The 20829-nt window shown below is 47.1% G+C and overlaps 1 protein-coding gene across 1 annotated transcript; it reads left to right on the top strand.

Annotated features, from left to right (window-relative positions):
• The first annotated feature begins 14715 nt into the window (after nt 1-14715).
• On the top strand, nt 14716-20670 carry LOC123407382 (WD repeat-containing protein 26 homolog). Its single transcript, XM_045100505.1, has 5 exons — nt 14716-15088; nt 16490-17382; nt 18330-18431; nt 19197-19826; nt 20231-20670. The coding sequence occupies exons 2-5, from the start codon at nt 16591-16593 to the stop codon at nt 20492-20494; spliced, it is 1788 nt and encodes a 595-aa protein (XP_044956440.1). The 5' UTR covers nt 14716-15088; nt 16490-16590; the 3' UTR covers nt 20495-20670.
• Nucleotides 20671-20829: the final 159 nt, after the last annotated feature.

Raw genomic sequence — 20829 nt, 5'->3', positions numbered from 1 at the left:
GCCGTGGAGTTTACCGTGCGTGAGGCCGCAAAGTGATGTGATGTGTTACAGGCTAGGTTCTTATGACTCAGGATTGGGGTCCCGACAGCTTTGGTATCATAGCTTGACTGCCTGTAGGATAACCGAGCCAAACTGGTCGATGTTGTGTCTAGCAACTCTTTAGTTATATAAGGGAATTGTTTGTGGAAGGGAACGTAAGGCTCTTTTTACTCTTTTCCTTGTGTCATTCTTATTCTGAGTCACCCTCTTCTTTAATCTACGGGGTTTAAGAATTAGGCTTTCCCATCTATTCAATAGGATGACGAATTACTATGTTGGAGACTTATAGGAAAGTTGATATCTTCAAGGATCAGTGTCTCCATAAGAATTGAATTGTTATGTTGTTAGTTTTCTTGCAGGTTGCCTCATATTTCATGCCCGTACAGCCGTTATGCTGTCCGAGTTTTCCAAAGTTTCCAAATAGTCTGATGCGATTGCAAATTCCTTCCTTTTTCCCAATGTCTTTTGGCCGGACAAAGCACACTAATAATTGTGTTGAGGTACTTTATTACCTCGATGTTTTGAAGAAGTATTAGGAAAACATGTTACTCCGAAAACTACCCAATAGTCTAGATGTGTGGTATGTCTTCCAGTGTGATAGTTCTGGTCATCATCTTCGAAAAAAAACATCTCGTGATGTTAAATAGCTTGTAGGTACTCTATTTCTGGGTTCCTGAATCCAATGATCATTCTGCTCATCTCTGTTGATAGTGTTGCTAGTTCCTCTAGGATGTTTAGTAACCTTGTTGTAGTCCTCAAGGTGCGTGGTATATCATTCTTCCAATACCATGGACCATCTATCCAAGTAGGTGTCACAAACTCGTCTCTTGCATTTACCTTTTTTGCCAGTTGCCTCTGGTTTTCCTCTCCCCCACTTCACATTTGTTGTTTTCATTTGCCTTTCTCCTTTGCCTTTTTCGTTTGCCTTTTTGTTCGCCCTTTTCTTTCGCTTGCTTTCTGTTCGCTTGTGTGCTATGTGCCTTCAATATGCTTGCATCTTCACTTGGTGAAAATATAGTGATATGGATCCTCATCCACTTGCTAATCTCTTTAAGAGATCCAAGTATGTTGAACCAATTGCTAGTGAGTTGAGTGCACTTGACTTTTTCTATGGAGTTTTGCTTGAGATGCGTTAATCTGAAAATCATGATGAAGAAATTCATGAAGTGATTCACGAGGGCTCCTTGGATGAAAAGCATGATTGCAATGGTTTCACTATAAATTCTATTAGTGACAATCATGCTAAAAATATGCAAAACCCTAAGCTTGGGGATGCTAGTTTTGCTATGACCACTACTTATTGCAATAATCATGATTGGGGTGATGATCTTTCTTGTGATCTTGAAAATTTGTTTAAACCTCATGATGAATATGATATTTGCAATAATATTGAAAGTGGGTTTGGAGAAGTCATGACTTTAGATGATGATAATTCCACTATTTTTGAAGAGCGTCAACTTTGCATGCATGTGGATCATGAAAAGAATATCCTTTGTGATAGCTATTTTGTTGATTTTGATTATGATCCCACATGTAATTGCTATGAGAGAGGAAAATATTGTGGTAGAAACTTTCATGTTACCAAATTACCTCTCGTTATGTGGAGATTGCTATTGTCTCTTTCTTCTTCCTTGCATATGGCAACTATTGGTTGTCTTAACAATTTGTTTTCCTATAAAATGCCTATGCATAGGAAGTATGTTAGACTTAGATGTGATTTTCACATGCTTTAGGATGCTCTCGTTGTGCTTCAATTCTTGTCTTTTGTCAGAGCATCATTGAATGCCTAGCTAAGGACGTTAAACAATAGCGCTTATTGGGAGGCAACCCAACGAATCTATCCTTTTTCTTTCTGTTTTGTATTTCCACACTTTCATAATTCTGTTATGATTGTTTTTTTGTGTTTCTTTTGCGTTTGTGCCAAGTGAAACCGTTATGATTAGTCTTGGGGATGATCGTTTGATCATGCTGGAAAAGACAGAAACTTTCTGCTCACGAAAAGAATTTTCATTTTTTTTCTGTGAGAGCTTTTGAGTTGATTCTTTTTGCTGCTGATTTCTACGCAAATTCTTCAGACTGTCGGAATTGTTCAGAATTTTTGAAGTACCAGAAGTATACGAACTGGTCTGATGTTAACAGATTTTGTTTTTGTTGAGTTGGTTGCTTATTTTGATGAAACCATGGATAGTATCGGGGGGTATTAGCCATGGAAGATTGAAAATACAGTAACCCAACATCAACATAAGTAGAATTTAAGTTTGCTACAGTACCTAAGGAAGTGGTGGTTTGCTTTGTTATACTAATGTTATCACGAGTTTCTTTTAAGTTTCGTGTTGTGAAGTTTTCAAGTTTTGGATGAAGTTCTTATGGACAAAGAGATAAAGAGTGGAAAGAGCTCAAGCTTGGGGATGCCCAAGGCACCCCAAGGATGTCGTAAAAGCCTAAGCTTGGGGATGCCCTGGGAAGGCATCCCCTCTTTCGTCTTCAATCCATCGGTAACGTTACTTGGGGCTATATTTTTATTCACCACATGTTATGTGTTTTTGCTTGGAGCGTCTTGTATCGTAGGAGTCTTTTATTTTTGTTGTGTCACAATCATCCTTGCTGCACACCTAGAGAAATAGACATGCACTCACCGTGATTTTGTCGAGCTTCACTTATATCCTTTGGTTAGACAATTCAGCTCACATGTGTTTCACTTATATCTTTTGAGTTAGTTGATTTTGCTCTATGTGCTTCACTTATATCTTTTAGAGCACAGCGGTGTGTGGCTTGGTAGTTGATCTATGCTTTGATAGTAGTCTCAAAAGGGGTAGTTATCCAAAGGGATATGAAAACTTCCACCTTCATGTGCATTGAATAGTTAGAGAAGTTTGATTCATCTCAATTAGTTTTGAGTTGTGGTTGTGGTAATATTGAAGTTATATTAGTAAGGTGTTGTGAATCTAGAAATACTTGTGTTGAAGTTAGTGATTCCCGTAGCATGCACGTATGGTGAACCGCTATGTGATGAAGTCTGGGCACGATTAGTCTATTGATTGTCATCCTTTGTGTGGCGGTCGGGGTCGCGCGATGGTTTATACCTACCAACCCTTCCCCTAGGAGTATGCGTTGAATGCTTTGTTTCGATTACTACTAAAACTTTTGCAACAAGTATATGAGTTCTTCATGACTAATGTTGAGTCCATGGTTTAGATGCACTTTCACCTTCCACCATCACTATCTTCTTTAGTGTCGTGCAATTTTCGCCGGTGTACAAAACCACCCATATAGCCTCCCTCAAAACAGCCACCATACCTACCTACTATGGCTTTTTCAAAGCTATTCCGAGATATATTGCCATACGACTACCACAATGACATGTGCCACCACTTCTACATTGCCATTACATGATCATAAGATAGCTAGCATGATGTTTCCATTGATGTCTATGCCATGCTAGATCATTGTCACGGTACACTACCGAAGGCATTCCATGTAGAGTCATCATTGCTCTAAGTTTTGAGTTGTAAGTGTGATGATCATCATTGATGGAGCATTGTCCCATGTGAGGAAATAAAAGAGGCCAAATATGCCCACCAAAAAAAAGAGACCAAAGAGCCCACCAAAAAAAATGAGAGAAAAAGAGAGAAGGGACAATGCTATTATCTTTCCACACTTGTGCATATTAAGCACCATGATCTTCATGATTGAGAGTCTCTCGTTTTGTCACCACCATATAGCTAGTGGGAAATTTTCATTATATAACTTGGCTTGTATATTCCAATGATAGGCTTCCTCAAAATTGCCTTAGGTCTTCGTGAGCAAGCAAGTTGGATGCACACCCACTAGTTTTCTTTAAGAGCTTTCACTTACTCTTAGCTCTAGTGCATCAATTGTATGGCAGTCCCTACTCATTCACGTTGATATCTATTGATGAGCATCTCCATAGCTCATTGATATGCCTAGTCAATGTGACCATCTTCTCCTTGTTTGCCTTGCAACCTCCACCACACTCCACACCACTTATAGTGCTAAAACCATGGCTCACGCTCATGTATTGCGTGAGAGTTGAAAAAGTTTGAGAAAGTAAAGGTGTGAAAATAATTACTTGGCCAATACCGAGGTTGTGCATGATTTAAATTCGTTGTGCAAGGATGATAGAGCATAGCCAGACTATATGATTTTGTAGGGATAACTTTCTTTTGGCCTTGTTATTTTGAAAGTTCATGATTACCTTGCTAGTTTGCTTGAATTATTATTGTCTCCACGTCAATAGCAAACTATTGTTTTGAATCTAATGGATCTGAACATTCACGTCACAAAAGAGGAGTTACAAAGGACATCTATGCTAGGTAGCATGAAAGCATCAAAAATTCATTCTTTATCACTTCCCTACTCGAGGACGAGCAGGAGTTAAGCTTGGGGATGCTTGATACGTCTCAAACGTATCTGTAATTTTTTATGGTTTCACGCTGTTATCTTGTCAACTTTGGATGTTTTATATACCTTTTATATCTTTTTTTGGACTAAATTATTAATTCAGTGCCAAGTGCCAGTTCCTGTTTTTTCTGTGTTTTTGACTCTTTTCAGATCTCATTTTGGAACGGAGTCCAACCAGAATAAAATCCCCAAAATAATTTTTTCCAGAAGAGAAGAAGATTGGGAGGCTTGAGGGCCAAGGCAGGGAGCCCACAAGCCCTGTTGCCGTGGCCAGGGGGGCCTGCGGCAACCAGGCTTGTGGCCTCCCTAGCGCTCCCCTGCCCTAGCTCTTTGGCCTATAAATTCCCTAAAATCCCAGAAAAAATCAGGGCATCCACGAAAACACTTTTCCACCGCCGCAAGCTTCCGTTTCCGCGAGATCTCATCTGGAGACCCTTCCCGGTGCCCTGTCGGAGGGGACTTTGGAGTTGGAGGGGTTCTACATCAACATCATCGCCTCTCCAATGACTCGTGAGTAGTCCACTTCAGACCTACGGGTCCGTAATTAGTAGCTAGATGGCTTCTTCTCTCTCTTGGATCTTCAATACAAAGTTCTCCATGATCTTCATGGAGATCTATCCGATGTAAACCTCTTTGGCGGTGTGTTTGTCGAGATCCGATGAATTGTGGATTTGTGATTAGATTATCTATGAATTATATTTGAGTCTTTGTTGATTTCTTATATGCATGATTTGATATCCGTGTAAGTCTCTCCGAGTCTTGGGTTTTGTTTGGCCAACTAGATCTATGATTCTTGCAATGGGTGAAGTGCTTGGTTTTGGGTTCATACCGTGTGGTGACCTTTCCCAGTGACAGAAGGGGCAGCAAGGCACGCATCGTGTTGTTGGCATCAAGGGTAACAAGATGGGCTTTTATCATAGATATGAGATTGTCCATCTACATCATGTCATCTTGCTTAAGGCGTTACTCTGTTCTTTTGGACTTAATACACTAGATGCATGCTGGATAGCGGTCGACGTGTGGAGTAATAGTAGTAGATGCAGAAAGTATTGGTCTACTTGTTTTGGACGTGATGCCTATAGATATAATCATTGCCTTAAATAATGTCACGACTTTGCGCGGTTCTATCAGTTGCTCGACAGTAATTCGTTCACCCACCGTCTACTTGCTTTCATGAGAGAAGCCACTAGTGAACACTACGGCCCCCGGGTCTATTCACAACTATCGTCTCCACTTTCACATTTACTTTGCTTTGTTTACTTTGTTGCTTTCAGTTCTCACTTTGCAAACAATCTATAAGGGATTGACAACCCCTTCATAGCGTTGGGTGCAAGCTCTTTGTGTTTGTGCAGGTACTTGTGACTTGAACGCTCCTCTTACTGGATTGATACCTTGGTTCTCAAACTGAGGGAAATACTTACCGCCGCTGTGATACATCACCCTTTCCTCTTCAAGGGAACACCAATGCAAGGCTCCAAGGCCGCGGGGAAATCCTTTGCATATTTGCCAAGGAAGACCCTATAGGCGTAGCCGTAGCAGAAGGATTCCTGGCGCCGTTGACACGGAAGGTCTATTGTCGCAGTCGCAGGGCTCTCCGTAGAGATAAGACCCCTAGTCCTGCCGGAGTGTTTGATGCGTATGAGTGGATTACAAAGTTTCTCCTGGAGCTGTGTTGGGAGGAGGAAGAGGGGAGCAGCCAGGTCGTCTCTGCCTCTCTCTATGTGGCTGGTGGGTGTGAAATGTTGTTCGACCGACCCTCTGCATGGAGGGTCACTGGGGGGTTTTATAGACGAACCCACCGGCCTACAATATGGATAAAGGGTACAAGAGTGGGACCTCGCTGGCAGCCTCGCCGGCTGACCAGGGGCCCACAAGAGTCTTGTCCTGTCGCTTGAGGGGCCCGCCGACTGCATGGTCTCGATTGGCTGTGGGACCCGCCGGCTGGACAATGAAGCTCTCGCGTAAGGTTGACACCGAGCACGCGCTGTACATCGAGCGTCGTCCAGCGAGATTCGTCATGGGCAGGTAGTACGACCGCCTCCACTGTTCCCCACGCCGAGTGCGGTAATGGAGTGGGAGTGTGACGGTCCGACACTATGCTAGGTGATGGATCAGAGCCGGGGTAGGTCAGCGGCGTGGCCGCCGACGCTCATACCTATCGGGCACTCCAATCCAGTACCTTTGTTGACGCGTAGTTACCTTTAATCATAAGGTCTCATCCTGACCTACGATCTGATGTGACTTGTGATCCCTGGCCGGTTAGCCTGCTTGGCTAGCCGTCTTGGGCACGGCCGCCTCGTTCCTAGCCGGCTGGCTGGACCAGGCCGGACAGGAAGAGGTTACCGTCTCGACTCTAGCCGGCAGGGGTTGCCTGGCCGGCCAGAGAGATGGCCGCCTCGTCCTCCAGCCGGTAGGCGCAGCCTAGCCGGTCAGAAGACTTGGGCCTTAGGAAATTGTATTTGTTCGTATCCTTTGGGCAGGAAATGAAGGAGCAGGCTTGATGAGCTTACCCCGGGGTTATCCCCCCGACAGTAGTCCACGAAGCAGGAGAGGCCTACCGTTTGCGGACGGACGACCTCACCGGCTTGATGATTTGTCTTGGTATTTCTGCCGCAATTCGTGACGGGGAGCACCGGCTCCGAAACTGGCTGGCTTCGAAGCGACGCCTCGGCTTCGTCGTAGGTCGCCAGAAGGCGCCACGTGCCAGGCCCCGCCTTACGTAATGATGGTGATTACTGGTGACGAGACCGGGCCTGGGCCCTGGGTCCCGCCACGACGCCCCCTCGGCCTCCGCGTGAGAGATCCTCTGAGGATTTACTCCGCGACGGTTGGGCTTAGGGAAGCGTTACCGCCCGTAATACACGGGGTTAGTGGGGGTCCCGCGCGCACCGGATCCCCTCCCCACGATGCTCCGTGGGGTTTAAATGGGATGCGGGGGTTCCGAGGAGGCCACTCGCCCCCCTTCTCGCCCCGCATCGATGCTCTCTTCCTCCCTGAGCCCACAGAGAAAGCATGCGCCTTCTTTGTCTTCCTCGCCTTCGTCGCCGCAGAGCCACCGACCCCTTTGAGGTTTAGCCGCCCACAGCCATGGACGGTGGCTCCACCTCAAAAAAGTCCTCATTGCAGAAGGCCTCGTCGCAGGGAGCCTGGCTGGGCAGCGAGATCTGCGAAGACCACATCGAGGCGCTCCGCCATCACCAGTTGCTGCCCCCGGCCACCCAGGTGCTGGTGCGAATCCCCGGCGCCGAGACCGCTCCCACACCTGTCGTGGGAGAGATCGTGGTCTTCAATGAGCACTTCTACCGGGGCTTTGGGCTTCCGGCCAGCGCCTTCTTCTCCGATTGGCTACGCTTCTTTGGCCTGCAGCCGCATCACCTGGCGCCGAACGCCATTTTGCAGCTGTCGGCCTTCGTGGTCGTGTGCGAGGGCTGTGTGGGGATCGAGCCCCGCGTCGATCTCTGGTGCAGTTTGTTCTTCTGCAAGCAGCGATCCATCGCCATGGAAAAGTCCGAGGTGGAGAAGCTCGCCGGACCGCGCCCGATGACGCCGTGCGGAGCCGCGCTGGTGCATCACCACTCGAAGTCTGGCTTCCCCCAGATGCCACTGCAGGAGTCCATCAAGCAGTGGCAGAGGGGCTTCTTCTATGTGAAGAACGCTGACCCCGCCCAGGACGCCCTCAACATGCCCCCGTTCAACATCGACCCGCCGACGAAGTTGAACTGGCGGCGAAGACCCCCAAGCCGATTCCCGAGGTGGCGCTGATCTGCACCCACCTCGAGATCCTGGAGAAAAAGCGGCCTCCTCAACCGCAACCTGCTCACCACCATGGTGACCCGCCGGATCCTGCCATTGCAGAGGCAGCCACATCTGGTTTGCCACATGGGCGGCCGACATGACCCCTGCAGGCTGTCCACCAAGAGGTTCACCCCTAGCATGGTAGCGCGAAGGGTGAACCTGATCTCCACTGCACAAAAGGACGACAACGGGAACTGGCCGTGGGGGATGACCCCCTTCAACAGGTCTCGTCCGCCTCCAATGGTAAGTGGTTTCTTTGTTCTTTGTTTCTTCTTGCGACTGGCCGTCTCACTGAGCCGGCTGTTGAATCCTTTTTCCGTAGATGTTCGAGAAGCTGCAGGGGTCCCTCCGTCCGCCTGCTCCCGACGTGGATGTGTCCAACGCCTCGGAGATCGAGGACAAGGGTGTGATCGAGTCCCGCTCGGACTCCTCCGCAGGCTCGGAGAACGTCCTGGAGTCAGAGGGGACAGAGCCGTCTGGTGAGTATTCTTGGCCCTCCGTCGCAGACTGGACGGATGACGACGAGACTCCCTCATTCCTCTCTGATGCAGCCTTCGACGAGGACTCCGACAGGGTGGAGGAGGTCACCAGATCCCGCTGACGCACGGTCGACGTCAAAAGGCCGGGGAAACCGTCGCTGACGAGATGGCCGGGAAGAAGGGCAAGGGTGCCACAGCTTCCAGGCCGGCTCCTAAGCGCCCGACGCCGGGTCCTCCAGCCGGAGCACGGGCAGGCGGTGCCAAGAAGCGCCGTGGTGCCGGCAGGAGGCAGGTGCCCATGGTCGTGGGGTAAGATTTCCTCCCCCTTTTCTTCGTTTACCCTCTGTGAAGCTTTGTTCCCTAAGGATGTCGCTCGACAGGGAGGCGGAGGACGTGGAGGAAGACACCGCCTCCGCAGCCGAGCGAGCTGGTTGGGCAGCAACTGATGCTGCCCAGAGGAAACTTGAGAAGCAGTCCAAGCGCCGGTGGGACACGGCCGCGGGGAAGACGGCCGAGGGTCAGTCTCGCCCCAGCCGGGCCGAGAAGCCGGCGAAGAAGCGTGCGAAGGCTAGACATGACCCCTTCGTGCATGCTCGCGCGGAGGAGCTAGCTAGCGAGGCGGCCCCAAGGCACGCCCCAAGGGCTGAGGGGGCCCAGCCCACCGAGCCGGACGCTTCCACGCCGGTGGACTTGGAGACGATCCCCGACTCCCCTCGGGCTGAGGCGGTGCCCGACGCACAGGAACTGATCCTGGACGTGCCGGACGCGGCCCCTGATGCGCCGGGGGTGGCCATGGATGCGCCGGATGCGGCCCATCCACCTCCCGTTGAGGAGGCAACGCCGGCCGGGATAATGACAGAGCCGGCCGCCGAGCCGGCACGTGGAGCCGGCGCCATCGTCGTCCCCCACCATGGTCCAGCTGCGCCGGGAGCTGGAGGCCAGGTTGGGAGCCGGCCCATGAAGTCGTGGCGGGCGGCCAACACGGCGCGCACGCGACTGCCCGCCGGCACTGCGCTCACCGGTGTCCTGGAGCTGGTGTCACCGTTTTCCAGCAGCCGGTCCAAGCTGGAGCAGTCGGCCCGCGTGGCGGGCGGCGACCTGGAGCGCCTGGAGGCCCGCACCAGGGTAAGTGCCTCATACTGGGTTTGAATTTTTCCTTCTGCTTCAGTGGGAGCGCGCCAGTGCACCCACTGGGTGTAGCCCCCGAGAATCGGGTCGGCCGATCATCGGCCGGGCCGAATCTCTTTGAGCTTCTTTTCTTGTTTTGCTTCTTTAGTGGGGGCGCGCTAGCGCACCCACTCGGTGTAGCCCCCGAGAATCGGGTTGGTTATGTCTTAACCAGGCCGAATCTTATTCCTGCTTCTTCTTTGCTTTTTGGCAGGAGCTTTATGATGCTCGGGCGCAGACTTATAACGAGCTGCGGACTCAACACCAAGCAGCTGATGGCCAGATCGCCGAGCTCGAAGTTCGGCTGGGTGAGGTCGCCATGGAGCGGGACGCTCTGCGAGGCACTGGCGACCGGCTCCAGGAGCAGCTGGCTCTTCTCCAGACGGAGAAGAAGGAGCTCGAGGCGGCCAGCCGGGTCGAGCTGGAGCAGCTGCGCGGCACGCTGCAGGAGAAGGAAGCCTCCTATTCTGCCGACGTGGATCGCCTTGCTGAAAAGGACGTGGATGTCGCCTAGAGGGGGGGGTGAATAGGCGCTTTAAAATAGTTAAGGTTTAGGCTTGAACAAATGCGGAATAAAACTAACGTTTAATATGTCAAGCACAAAACCTACAAACACTAGGCTCACCTATGTGCACCAACAACTTATGCTAAGCAAGATAAACAACTAAGTGATAGCAAGATATATTACAATAAACAATATGTCTATCACAAAGTAAAGTGCATAAGCAAAGGGTTCGGGTAAGAGATAACCGAGGCACGGGGAGACGATGATGTATCCCGAAGTTCACACCCTTGCGGATGCTAATCTCCGTTAGAGCGGTGTGGAGGCACAATGCTCCCCAAGATGCCACTAAGGCCACCGTAATCTCCTCACGCCCTCGCACAATGCAAGATGCCGTGATTCCACTAAGGGACCCTTGAGGGCGGTCACCGAACCCGTACAAATGGCAACCCTTGGGGGCGGTCACCGAACCCGTACACGTGGCAACCCTTGGGGGCGGTTACCGGTACCCGTACAAATTGCTCGGGGCAATCTCCACAACCTAATTGGAGACCCCGACGCTTCCCGGAGCTTCACACCACACTGATTGAGCTCCGAGAGACCACCAAGCTTCTAGGACGCCAAAGCATCCACGAAGAACAATATCAAGGGTACTAAGTACCAAAGGTAGTAAGCTTCTCAACTTCTCACTTCCACGTATCACCGTGGAGAACTCAAACCGATGCAACTAATGCAATGGCAAGAACACACGAAGTGATCAAGTCCCTCACACTCAAATCCCTCCACAACAACAAAAGCTATGGAGAAATATGAGAGGAAGAACAAGGAGCTCACAAAGAACTCCAAGATCAAGATCCAAGGGGTTCCCCTCACATAGAGGAGAAAGTGATTGGTGGAGATGTGGATCTAGATCTCCTCTCTCTTTTCCCTCAAGAACAAGCAAGAATCATTGGAGGGATAGAGAGTAATCGAGCTCTAAGAATGTCAACAATGGAGGTAGAACAAGAGCTCAACAGATGGATCACGCCAAGGGGGAAGAAGACCCCCTTTATATAGTGGGGGGAAGAATCAGACCGTTACCCCCACTCTCTGCCCGAGCTCCAGCGGTACTACCGCTGGCTGCAGCGGTACTACCGCTGGCACTCCAGCGGTACTACCGCTGGCACTCCAGCGGTACTACCGCTGCCACTGAAACAGCCATAACTTTCGCATACGAGCTCCGAATCGAGCAAACCCAAGCTTGTTGGATTCAGGACGACAAGGGCTATCCAAACAGCGACTGGAAATCTTAAGACCATGCGGTTATGAATATGCCAAAGATATAGAGATGTGAGATCTCTATGAATGAAGAACCGGCAAAAACTCCAACATCGAAAACATCATAGTAGATGCATATGGACTTCGTTTTCGATGAACTCGAGCTTGTCACGAAGATGACCATAAGCTCTAAAACTCACAAAGAGAAACACCAAACAAGAACCAAGAAGTATGATGCAAGGATGCAAATGGTTTGAGCTCTCAACGAACGATACGATCAAGCTACTCACTTGAGAGCCCCCCTTGATAGAACAGCAATCTATCCTAACCAGAAAACCTATCAAGGGCAAACCTATACCTTGCACCTCGTCCTCTTGAGCTAGATGATGATGATCTTGGCTTCCTCAAGATGGACCACCTTTCTTGATTGTGTTGGCTTGATGAATACTAGTTGATTGCTCCCCCATACTCACTATGGGTGAGCCACTCTTCAGCATATCTTCACAAGTCCATTGCCACCATAATGGACGGCAAGCTTCAAGCATGCTATCTTCGTGCTGATCCACTTGAACTTGCACGTCGCAATCTTGATGACGATCACAACTTGACGTCATACTCCATGGGTTGTATGAGATCTTCCCTTTGACGCAAGCTCATGGAAACACACCTAACCCCCACATAGAACTCTCACGAAGACCATGGGTTAGTACACAAACACGTAATGGACAATGCTTACCATACCATGGGATCACTTGATCCCTCTCGGTACATCTTGTACGCTTTGTGTGTTGATCATCTTGATTTACTCTTTGTCTGAGATCTTGATCAACCATGTCTCTCTATGACCATTCTTTGGATAATACCTTGAATACCATCTTGGTCATCATATAAACTCCTTGAACCCAACAGATGGACTTCAAGAAGTGCATATGGACAAATCCTATAAATGTAACTTAAGGCAACCATTAGTCCATAGGAATTGTCATCAAGTACCAAAACCACATATGGAGATATATGCTCAATATATGCTCCAACAAACCCCCCTGGAGGGAAATGGTCATACGTTTCCATATGCCTTAATTAGCATTTAAGACGTACGTTACCTGTAACGTAGACATTTATTCGCCACTACTCCACCCCTGTGCACCGAACCGTTGTGGAGGGCAGCACACTCTATATAAGCCACCCTCCCCCTCTGGTGCAAGGGGTTAGCAATTCACTGTATTCGATATTCCACTTGACAACAAGCTCCCTGAGCACTGAGACGTAGGGCTATTACCTCCACCGTAGAGGGGCCTGAACTCATACAACCTCGCCGTAGCTAAGGCTCTGCCCATCCCTTTTGTACCCTACACATCTACTGTCAGGCTTATACCCACGACAGTTGACGCCGAGCACGCGCTGTACGTCGAGCGTCGTCCAGCGAGATTCGTCATGGGCAGGTAGTATGACCGCCTCCACTATTCCCCACGCCAAGTGCAGTAATGGAGTGGGAGTGTGACGGTCCGACACTATGCTAGGTGATGGATCAGAGCCGGGGTAGGTCAGCGGCATGGACGCCGACGCTCGTACCTGCCGGGCACTCCGATCCAGTACCTTTGCTGACGCATAGCTACCTTTAATCGTAAGGTCTCATCCTGACCTACGATCTGATGTGACTTGTGATCCCCGGCCGGTTAGCCTGCTTGGCCAGCCGGCTTGGGCACGGCCGCCTCGTTCCTAGCCGGCTGGCTAGACCAGGCCGACCAGGAGAGGTAACCGTCTCGACTCTAGCCGGCAGGGGTTGCCTGGCCGGCCAGAGATATGGCCGCCTCGTCCTCCAGCCGGTAGGCGCAGCCTAGCCGGCCAGAAGACTTGGGCCTTAGGAAACTGTATTTGTTCATATCCTTTGGGCAGGAAATGAAGGAGCGGGCTTGATGAGCCTACCCCGGGGTTATCCCCCCGACACGTGGCTTGGTGCTGTCAAGTGGCCATGCCGTGTGGGCAACGTGGTAGCACATGTGTGGCGATTGGTGGCGGTGAGTGTTGGCCGGGTTGAAAACCTTTTCTTTCTTCGTACGGACCGACGACGGCGAAGCTCGTTCCCTTCCTGAAGGCGTCGTCACGGCTCTCACTCCCGTCGTGCTGCTCGAGGGGTAACTCTGATCCTCCGATCAGGGCGGTGGCGGTGCTCCTGTGTCGTATCTTTGTTGAAGGTGCTGCCTTATAGCCCACGGTTCGTCATATGCGGCTTCATCTCTTCACGATAGCGTGTTTCCGGTTGAGCCCCGATTGCTCTTATCTATGGATGGTGTTGATGCGATCAACGCCTATGTATCATGTCTTGGGTGTGTGCGTGTGTTGAAGTGACGTGCGTTTCTACCGCGTTGTTGTTCGTTGCTTTATATATAAAACGGAACGAAAGCATTTTTCAATCGTGAACATTTTTTTGTTGATAGCTTATCAAGCTGATCATTTGGTATGAGTCTAAGCAAGTTGATACATAAAATAAACTCTCCACGTCGGAGATGTTTCAAGTCCAAAAACGCAGGTCATTTTTTGTAAAACAAAATGTAAAAGGAAAGCATAAAGCGAAAGTATCCTTCCGTTCCACTCATTGAGCTTAATGAACAGTAAAACCTTTTTATATATTTTTAGAGTTTTTTAAATCAACATTGACAAAAGTTTTAAGTGCGATTTTAGAGTATCGATTTTGTTTTTACCATGTCTTACAGAAATGTTATCTTATGTTCATGGTAAAAAAATGTTATTTCATGTCAACTTTTTACATGCATTTAGATTTTTTGTCAATGTTGGTTTATTTTTTTGGAAATAATTAAACTTTTTATTTTTTATTTTACTGTTTACCGAGCTCAAATGAGCTTCGGAGCAGAAACTCTACGTCTAACATAAAGCATTATCGTTTTTAAGGAAAGTAAGCGGAAATCTAGAATTACGTCTTCAATTCATTGGGTATCACGTATCCTTTTTACTGACAGGGTAAAAAGTAAAAACACATGGTATCTACCATACCGTCCTACACACGTCTTTTCTATTTTATTTCAATCATCATATTATTCCAAGAGCACCGAGGAAGGCAGCGGCATTGCCAAACGAACAAGACGAGGCAGCGAGCGGCGGATTTGCGTCCCCAGCGGTGAAGATCCCCGGTGGTCTCGCCCCCCACGAAGCGTCGCGCCGACGTCCTCCGGTAGCTCCATCACCAGGTTCGATTCGCCGCCCCCACCGGCTGCTGGCCTGATTTGGTGCGACGGCGGCGGCGGCTCGATTTGGTGCGGTGGCAGCTTGATTCGCGGCTCGATTGCGACGGCGTGCAGAGTCCTCGCTCAGCGTCGGCCGTGCGAGGGAGCGGCGAGGTGACGTGCAGCGGCGGTCTGCTCCGCGTCGCGCACGTCCAGTCACGCGGGGATCAGGCGCCGGATTGGAGGTCAGGGCCCTTCCCTTCTCTCTGCTTCGCCTCTTGATTTCTGACGCGGGGATTGTGGATTCGGGAGGGGGGATTCCTGCGGCGGCGCGCGTATGTACAACCGTACGATGAACTCATCCAGCAACGGAGTTCTGTACATGATCGCCCCCCTCGTCGCGGCACTGCATGCTTAGTTTCTTTATTATCCTTCGTAGCTTGTGAAATCACGAAGGGCGCGGGGTTAGGTAGCCCCCTGCGATTTACGGTTGGTGGTAATTAACCTAGGCAGAGATAGTTACAACTTACAAGGGTGGATTGAACAATTGGATCGTGGTAATTGCAGGGGTCATCCGCCTAGTATGTCAGATATTGCTAGTAATTTATTTGAGTATTCATGGACATCTTGTTTTTAGTTTGCAATGGAGGCCATTTGCAACTTCTCAGTTGTAGTGGTACAGGAGGCTATCTTCAACTTCTCAGTGGTAGTCGACCGATATGCAGCAGTTAAGTTCTAGTGAAGGATTGCCATTAAGGGTAGGGATCCGACGTGGAGCGGTTATTTATCATATTTTAGCAACTGACTACCAATTCTGATTGCTAACTCATGGCAAAAAGAACCTCTGCTGCCAGAGTCTTGGGCTAAGTTCTCTAAAACAAGAGTCTCATCTTGGAGTGAGATATTTTGTGGTTTATTACCAGTTACCAGTTGGTCCAAAGTATCGCGATGGTACTATTACTACTGATGGAGTAATTGTTTCCGAATCAGTGGTAGCTTGCCAGAAGCCAGTGATGTTGTGACTTTGTCTTTGGGTATGCTGGTCCAATTATCATCCTGACTTTGTTTTGTTTCTTGTATGGTGGCAGCCTGGCAGGTAAGAGATCAGATAATACAATCTTGAATTGGGACTATAGTCCTATTAGTTTTTAAAATGGGGATTACTAAACATAAGCTTGCTAGTTGTAACTCACATATTCGTGGTTCCCTTTGACTGGTCGCGAACAAATGGTTTTTCTCTTTAGGATTATGTGATGGTTAATAACATAGTCAAATTCTGGATCTTTCTGGGGATCTTTCTGGAGTGTGCATAACGTTTGACCCGCACCTTACAAAAATAACCGAGAGCGATACTACCTGTGCCTTACGGTTCTGAGGTTCAGCCGTGAATTGTAATTCATGTTTCCTCATACGTCTGTCACATGGACTGGTAGATTGTATCAAGGTGTGATGTATCATGTCTTGTTAGATTAGATGTTACATTGTGTCTTGCTGTATTTTCTTACATTGCGTGCATCATTTTATTTCTTGCTTTAATGCAAATTTGCATGGTTGGTATCCATTGTTAGATGTAAGTGGTAGAGATGGACTATCTGTTATTGGTTGCATTTGATAATTCATGGCTGTAATATGCTATTTATTTGCAGACTGCAGTAACCTACAGATTTCTGTGGTGGCAATTTCTGGTTGCTTCTGTAACATTATTCTCTACAGAAGTAAAGAATATATGGGCTGATTTTGGCATTTCATGGGAGGTTTTGAAGATGATGAACCGCCATCAAAACGGGCAAGAGCATCCTCAGTAGAATCAGCAAGTTTGTCAGACATTCCCTGTTATTCTAAACCCGCTAATCCTTTGGGAGGTACAATGGCTAGACCTTTGACTTCCCAAGGGAAAGAAGTTATGGTTGGTTCTAAAGGTTTAATTAAGAGGGATGAATTTGTGAGGATACTCACAAAATCTCTGTATACTCTTGGATATGAAAAAACTGGAGCTGTTCTTGAGGAGGAATCAGGTATAACACTGCATTCTCCACCAGTGAATCTTTTTAGAAAGCAGGTACTTGATGGGAATTGGGACGGTGCACTCGTTACCTTGAACACACTTGGTCTTCTGGATGAAAATAATGTGAAGTCCGCAGCATTTTTGTTACTGGAGCAGAAATTCTTTGAACTTTTGAGAACTGACAATGTCATGGGTGCTTTAAAGACGCTGCAAAGTGAAATCTCCCCTCTTGGCATTAACAGAAAAAGAGTTCACGAAATGTCAAGTTGCTTAATATCTTTTCCGCAAAACGTCTTGGTTGGTTTTTCAAACCCTGGAATTGAATCTTCTAACTCACGGTTTAAGCTCCTAGAGGAATTGCAAAAGGTGCTCCCCCCTACTGTTATGGTACCTGAGAGGAGGTTAGAGAATTTAGTTGAACAGGCACTCACTGTACAACGTGAAGCTTGTTATCTCCATAATTCTGTTGATGGCCTGTCACTCTATATCGATCATCACTGTGGGAGAGATCAGATACCATCTCAGGCTGTGCAGGTCAGAACTCATGCTGGTGCCCTATTTCAGGGATTGTAATTATTACATGTTATTTGAATAGAGTATTCTATAAATCAAGGTTGCACACTTATCGGCTGACTGGACTGGTCACTCACCAATAGAAGCAGTAGTGTCTGCTCTTTCCTTTACTACCTACTAGTAATCGTGTGTGTGAACGCACGTCCAGTTTGGCAGTAATATTATTTCCAAGATTAACGATCATTAATTTTGACTTTTATAAGTAGTAGTAGACTATGTGTCCTTTTCATTGCTTTTATTTGATGTCTCATTAGAAGTTCTGTTCTATTATCTTCTCTTTCTCTTTGGACTGTATGTCATGCAGCCGTGAGCACGTATGTTTGACCACTACTAATGTATACTTTGGTTTTGTTGTTGTTGGATAATTGAAGTGTACCCCCTCTGTAAAGAAATATAAGAGTGTTTAGATCTACTTATAATGATCTAAACACTCCTATATTTCTTTACGGATGGAGTAAAATATAGTCATCTTAATCGAAGAACCAAAGTCCACTTTACTTACAATATATGCACATAGGAACATGTGATTCAGCTGGCATAACATATAAGTCCCTCAATTCTCGAGCATCTGTACAGCCCCCCCGCCCCGCCCCTTCTCTGTCTTGCTGTTTCAGTATTTTTGCAATATATATTTAGGTTTGGAAGGGTACAAACAAATTAAGATTTGCATGAGGAAGTATCGGACTAACTGTTCTGTATGGACAACTGGCCGAGAAAGGTAGATGTTAGCTGAGTGCAATTTTTCTATTCACGAAAACATCCTATCAGCTGAGGGTCCTGATGTGCCTTTCATTCCTAGTGTAAAACAGTAAAATGCCTGTTATGTTTTGTGTTGGACGATCACACACTACTAGATGCATATCTTATCACTTGTACTACTAAAGCAGAAGAAAGTAAAATTATTGCAGGTTTTGTCTGCACATCGTGACGAAGTATGGTTTCTCCAATTTTCAAACAATGGAAAGTATTTAGCATCTGCATCAAATGATAAAACCGCAGTCATATGGAAGGTATGCTTCTGACTTTCGGCATTCTTACTTAATTGGTGTTTAGCAGTGCAGTCACTTACCCCTTGCTTTTCCAGTTTTGCACTCCATGTGAAAACTTGAAATTGCACACTCTCATTCATGCTTGGCTGTTCACCTGCTATTTGTTCTGTCTGAAAAATTGTTGTCTGTAATATTTTGTTATTTGTGCAAATGAAAGTGAAAGATAAAGATTGCCATTTTTACATAATTAGTTTCATCGGAGCCTATTTGTACAGTGTTTGGCTTCAGCACCAAATGGATTTGATTAATATGTTTGTCAGTTTTACTCCATGATCGTGTGACCATTCACTTTTCTCTTGGCCTGTCGCCGTTGAACATGGAAGTTTATTTGTTCTTCTGGTTACACTTAAATGAACAACTCCATGATCCTAGAGATTTGGTCTTTATGCATGTAAGGAATGGTTAGCTTGTCTGAAAGGTGTTCTGACTTTTTTTGTGGTCACACACTTATTGTTGCTCCTTATCTTAAAATGTCAAAACTTATTTCTGCACAAAATTTCCATTATCTCCTTCAACACTTGAAACCATTCAAAATCCTGATGAGCATGAACCCGATTTTCTGTTTTCCTCTTCCGCATTGTTCCAGGAAGCTAGCTGCATTTCACGCGTACGTGTGTTTACTGATAACGATGGTTAAGGTTACATGTTCACCACCACCTCGATAGTTGATGCAGCACAAAACAATCTTCTCCTTTCTTGCAGTAATGTGAGTATTCGTTATCCTAGGTTGATGAAGATGGAGAACTATTGCTGAAGCACACATTGACTGGTCATGAGAAACCAGTGATGATGGTTGCATGGAGCCCTGATGATTGCCAGCTTCTCACGTGTGGAATGGAAGAAGTCATCCGGCGCTGGGATATTGAATCTGGCGAATGTGTTCATGTTTATGAAAAATCTGGCATTGGTCTGGTGTCATGTGGTTGGTTTCCAGATGGAAAGCAAATATTGTCTGGTTTAAGTGATCAAAGGCTTTGCTTATGGGATTTAGATGGAAAACAAGCAGATTGCTGGGAAGGGCAGAGGTCAACAAAAACATCTGATTTTGCTGTCTCAAAAGATGGCAAACTTATAATAAGCACCAGTAGAGATTCTGCAATTCTGTTATTCAATAGGGACACAAAACAGGAGAGGCTGATTGAAGAGGAGGAAACAGTCACTTCATTTTCACTTTCGGAAGATGGTGATTTCTTGCTTGTTAATCTTATAAATGAGCAGATTCATTTGTGGAACATAAGGAATGATCCCATTCGAGTTAAACGGTACACTGGCCATAAGCGCAGCCGGTTTGTGATAAGGTCATGTTTCGGTGGATCTGAGCAGGCCTTTATTGCCAGTGGAAGCGAAGACGCAAAGGTATGATATATATTGACTGTGGATGCAAATAAGTATGATATATATTGACTGTGGATGCAAATAGATCAATAAATTACGTTGTCCACACCATTTATATTATTTATTTCTCCCATCCGTCCCATAATATAAGATGTTATTACAGCCAATATGTGAGCGTTATTATGGCGCTTATATTATGGGACGGAGGGATTAGCTTCCAGATAAAGGCTAGATTCTAGAAACTTCGAAGTTATATTTGCTATCTTGCAAGCCAGTGTTACTGGAGAACCTAGTGACTGAACTGGAACAGCCGCCTTCTACTGTATCTAATAGAGCATAACAATATATACAACAATTTGTGACATTTTCAATGTCATTGGTTCAGTTCGACAACTCAGTGTCATGCAATTTTCTTAATTTGTCAGGTCTATATATGGCACAGAGCTAGTGGAGATGTTATCGAGACCCTGTCTGGCCACTCGGGTGCGGTCAACTGCGTAAGCTGGAACCCTGCAAATCCACATATGCTCGCGTCTGCGAGTGATGATCATACCATTCGCATATGGGGGCTAAAGAAAGCCACCGCGAAGCGAAGGGATGCAGGCAGCAGCAGTAATGGGATCCACATGAACGGTAGTGCCAATGGCAACGGTTTGGTTCACCAGTGCAACGGGAGCCGCAGCAAATGACAATGGCTCCGGTGGTAGCCGATGCAACACTTTGCTTTCCTTCCTCCAGGAAGAACACCGTAGTCCTCCGACCTCCTTATTCCATCGCGTGTTACAATTATCACATTTATTTCTCATTTCAAGATGGATACAAATTCAAATATTGGTTAGCGCTTAAAATAGTATCTTTGCCCTAATTTTGTGGTCATGATCCCGCTGTAGTGATGAATCCATGTCATACTTTGCGTGGTTTCCTCGGTTTAATGCCAAACGAAGATAAATTATGAAACAGAAATAATTTGCTACCCATGAAATGTGCATCTAGGCACATCTTGCAAAACATGGGCAATCATAGG

The sequence above is a fragment of the Hordeum vulgare genome, chromosome 7H, assembly GCF_904849725.1.
Source record: "Hordeum vulgare subsp. vulgare chromosome 7H, MorexV3_pseudomolecules_assembly, whole genome shotgun sequence".
Classification (NCBI taxonomy): domain Eukaryota; kingdom Viridiplantae; phylum Streptophyta; class Magnoliopsida; order Poales; family Poaceae; genus Hordeum; species Hordeum vulgare.
The sequence above is the reverse complement of the archived record's forward strand: the minus strand, read 5'-3'. Positions and strand labels throughout refer to the sequence as shown.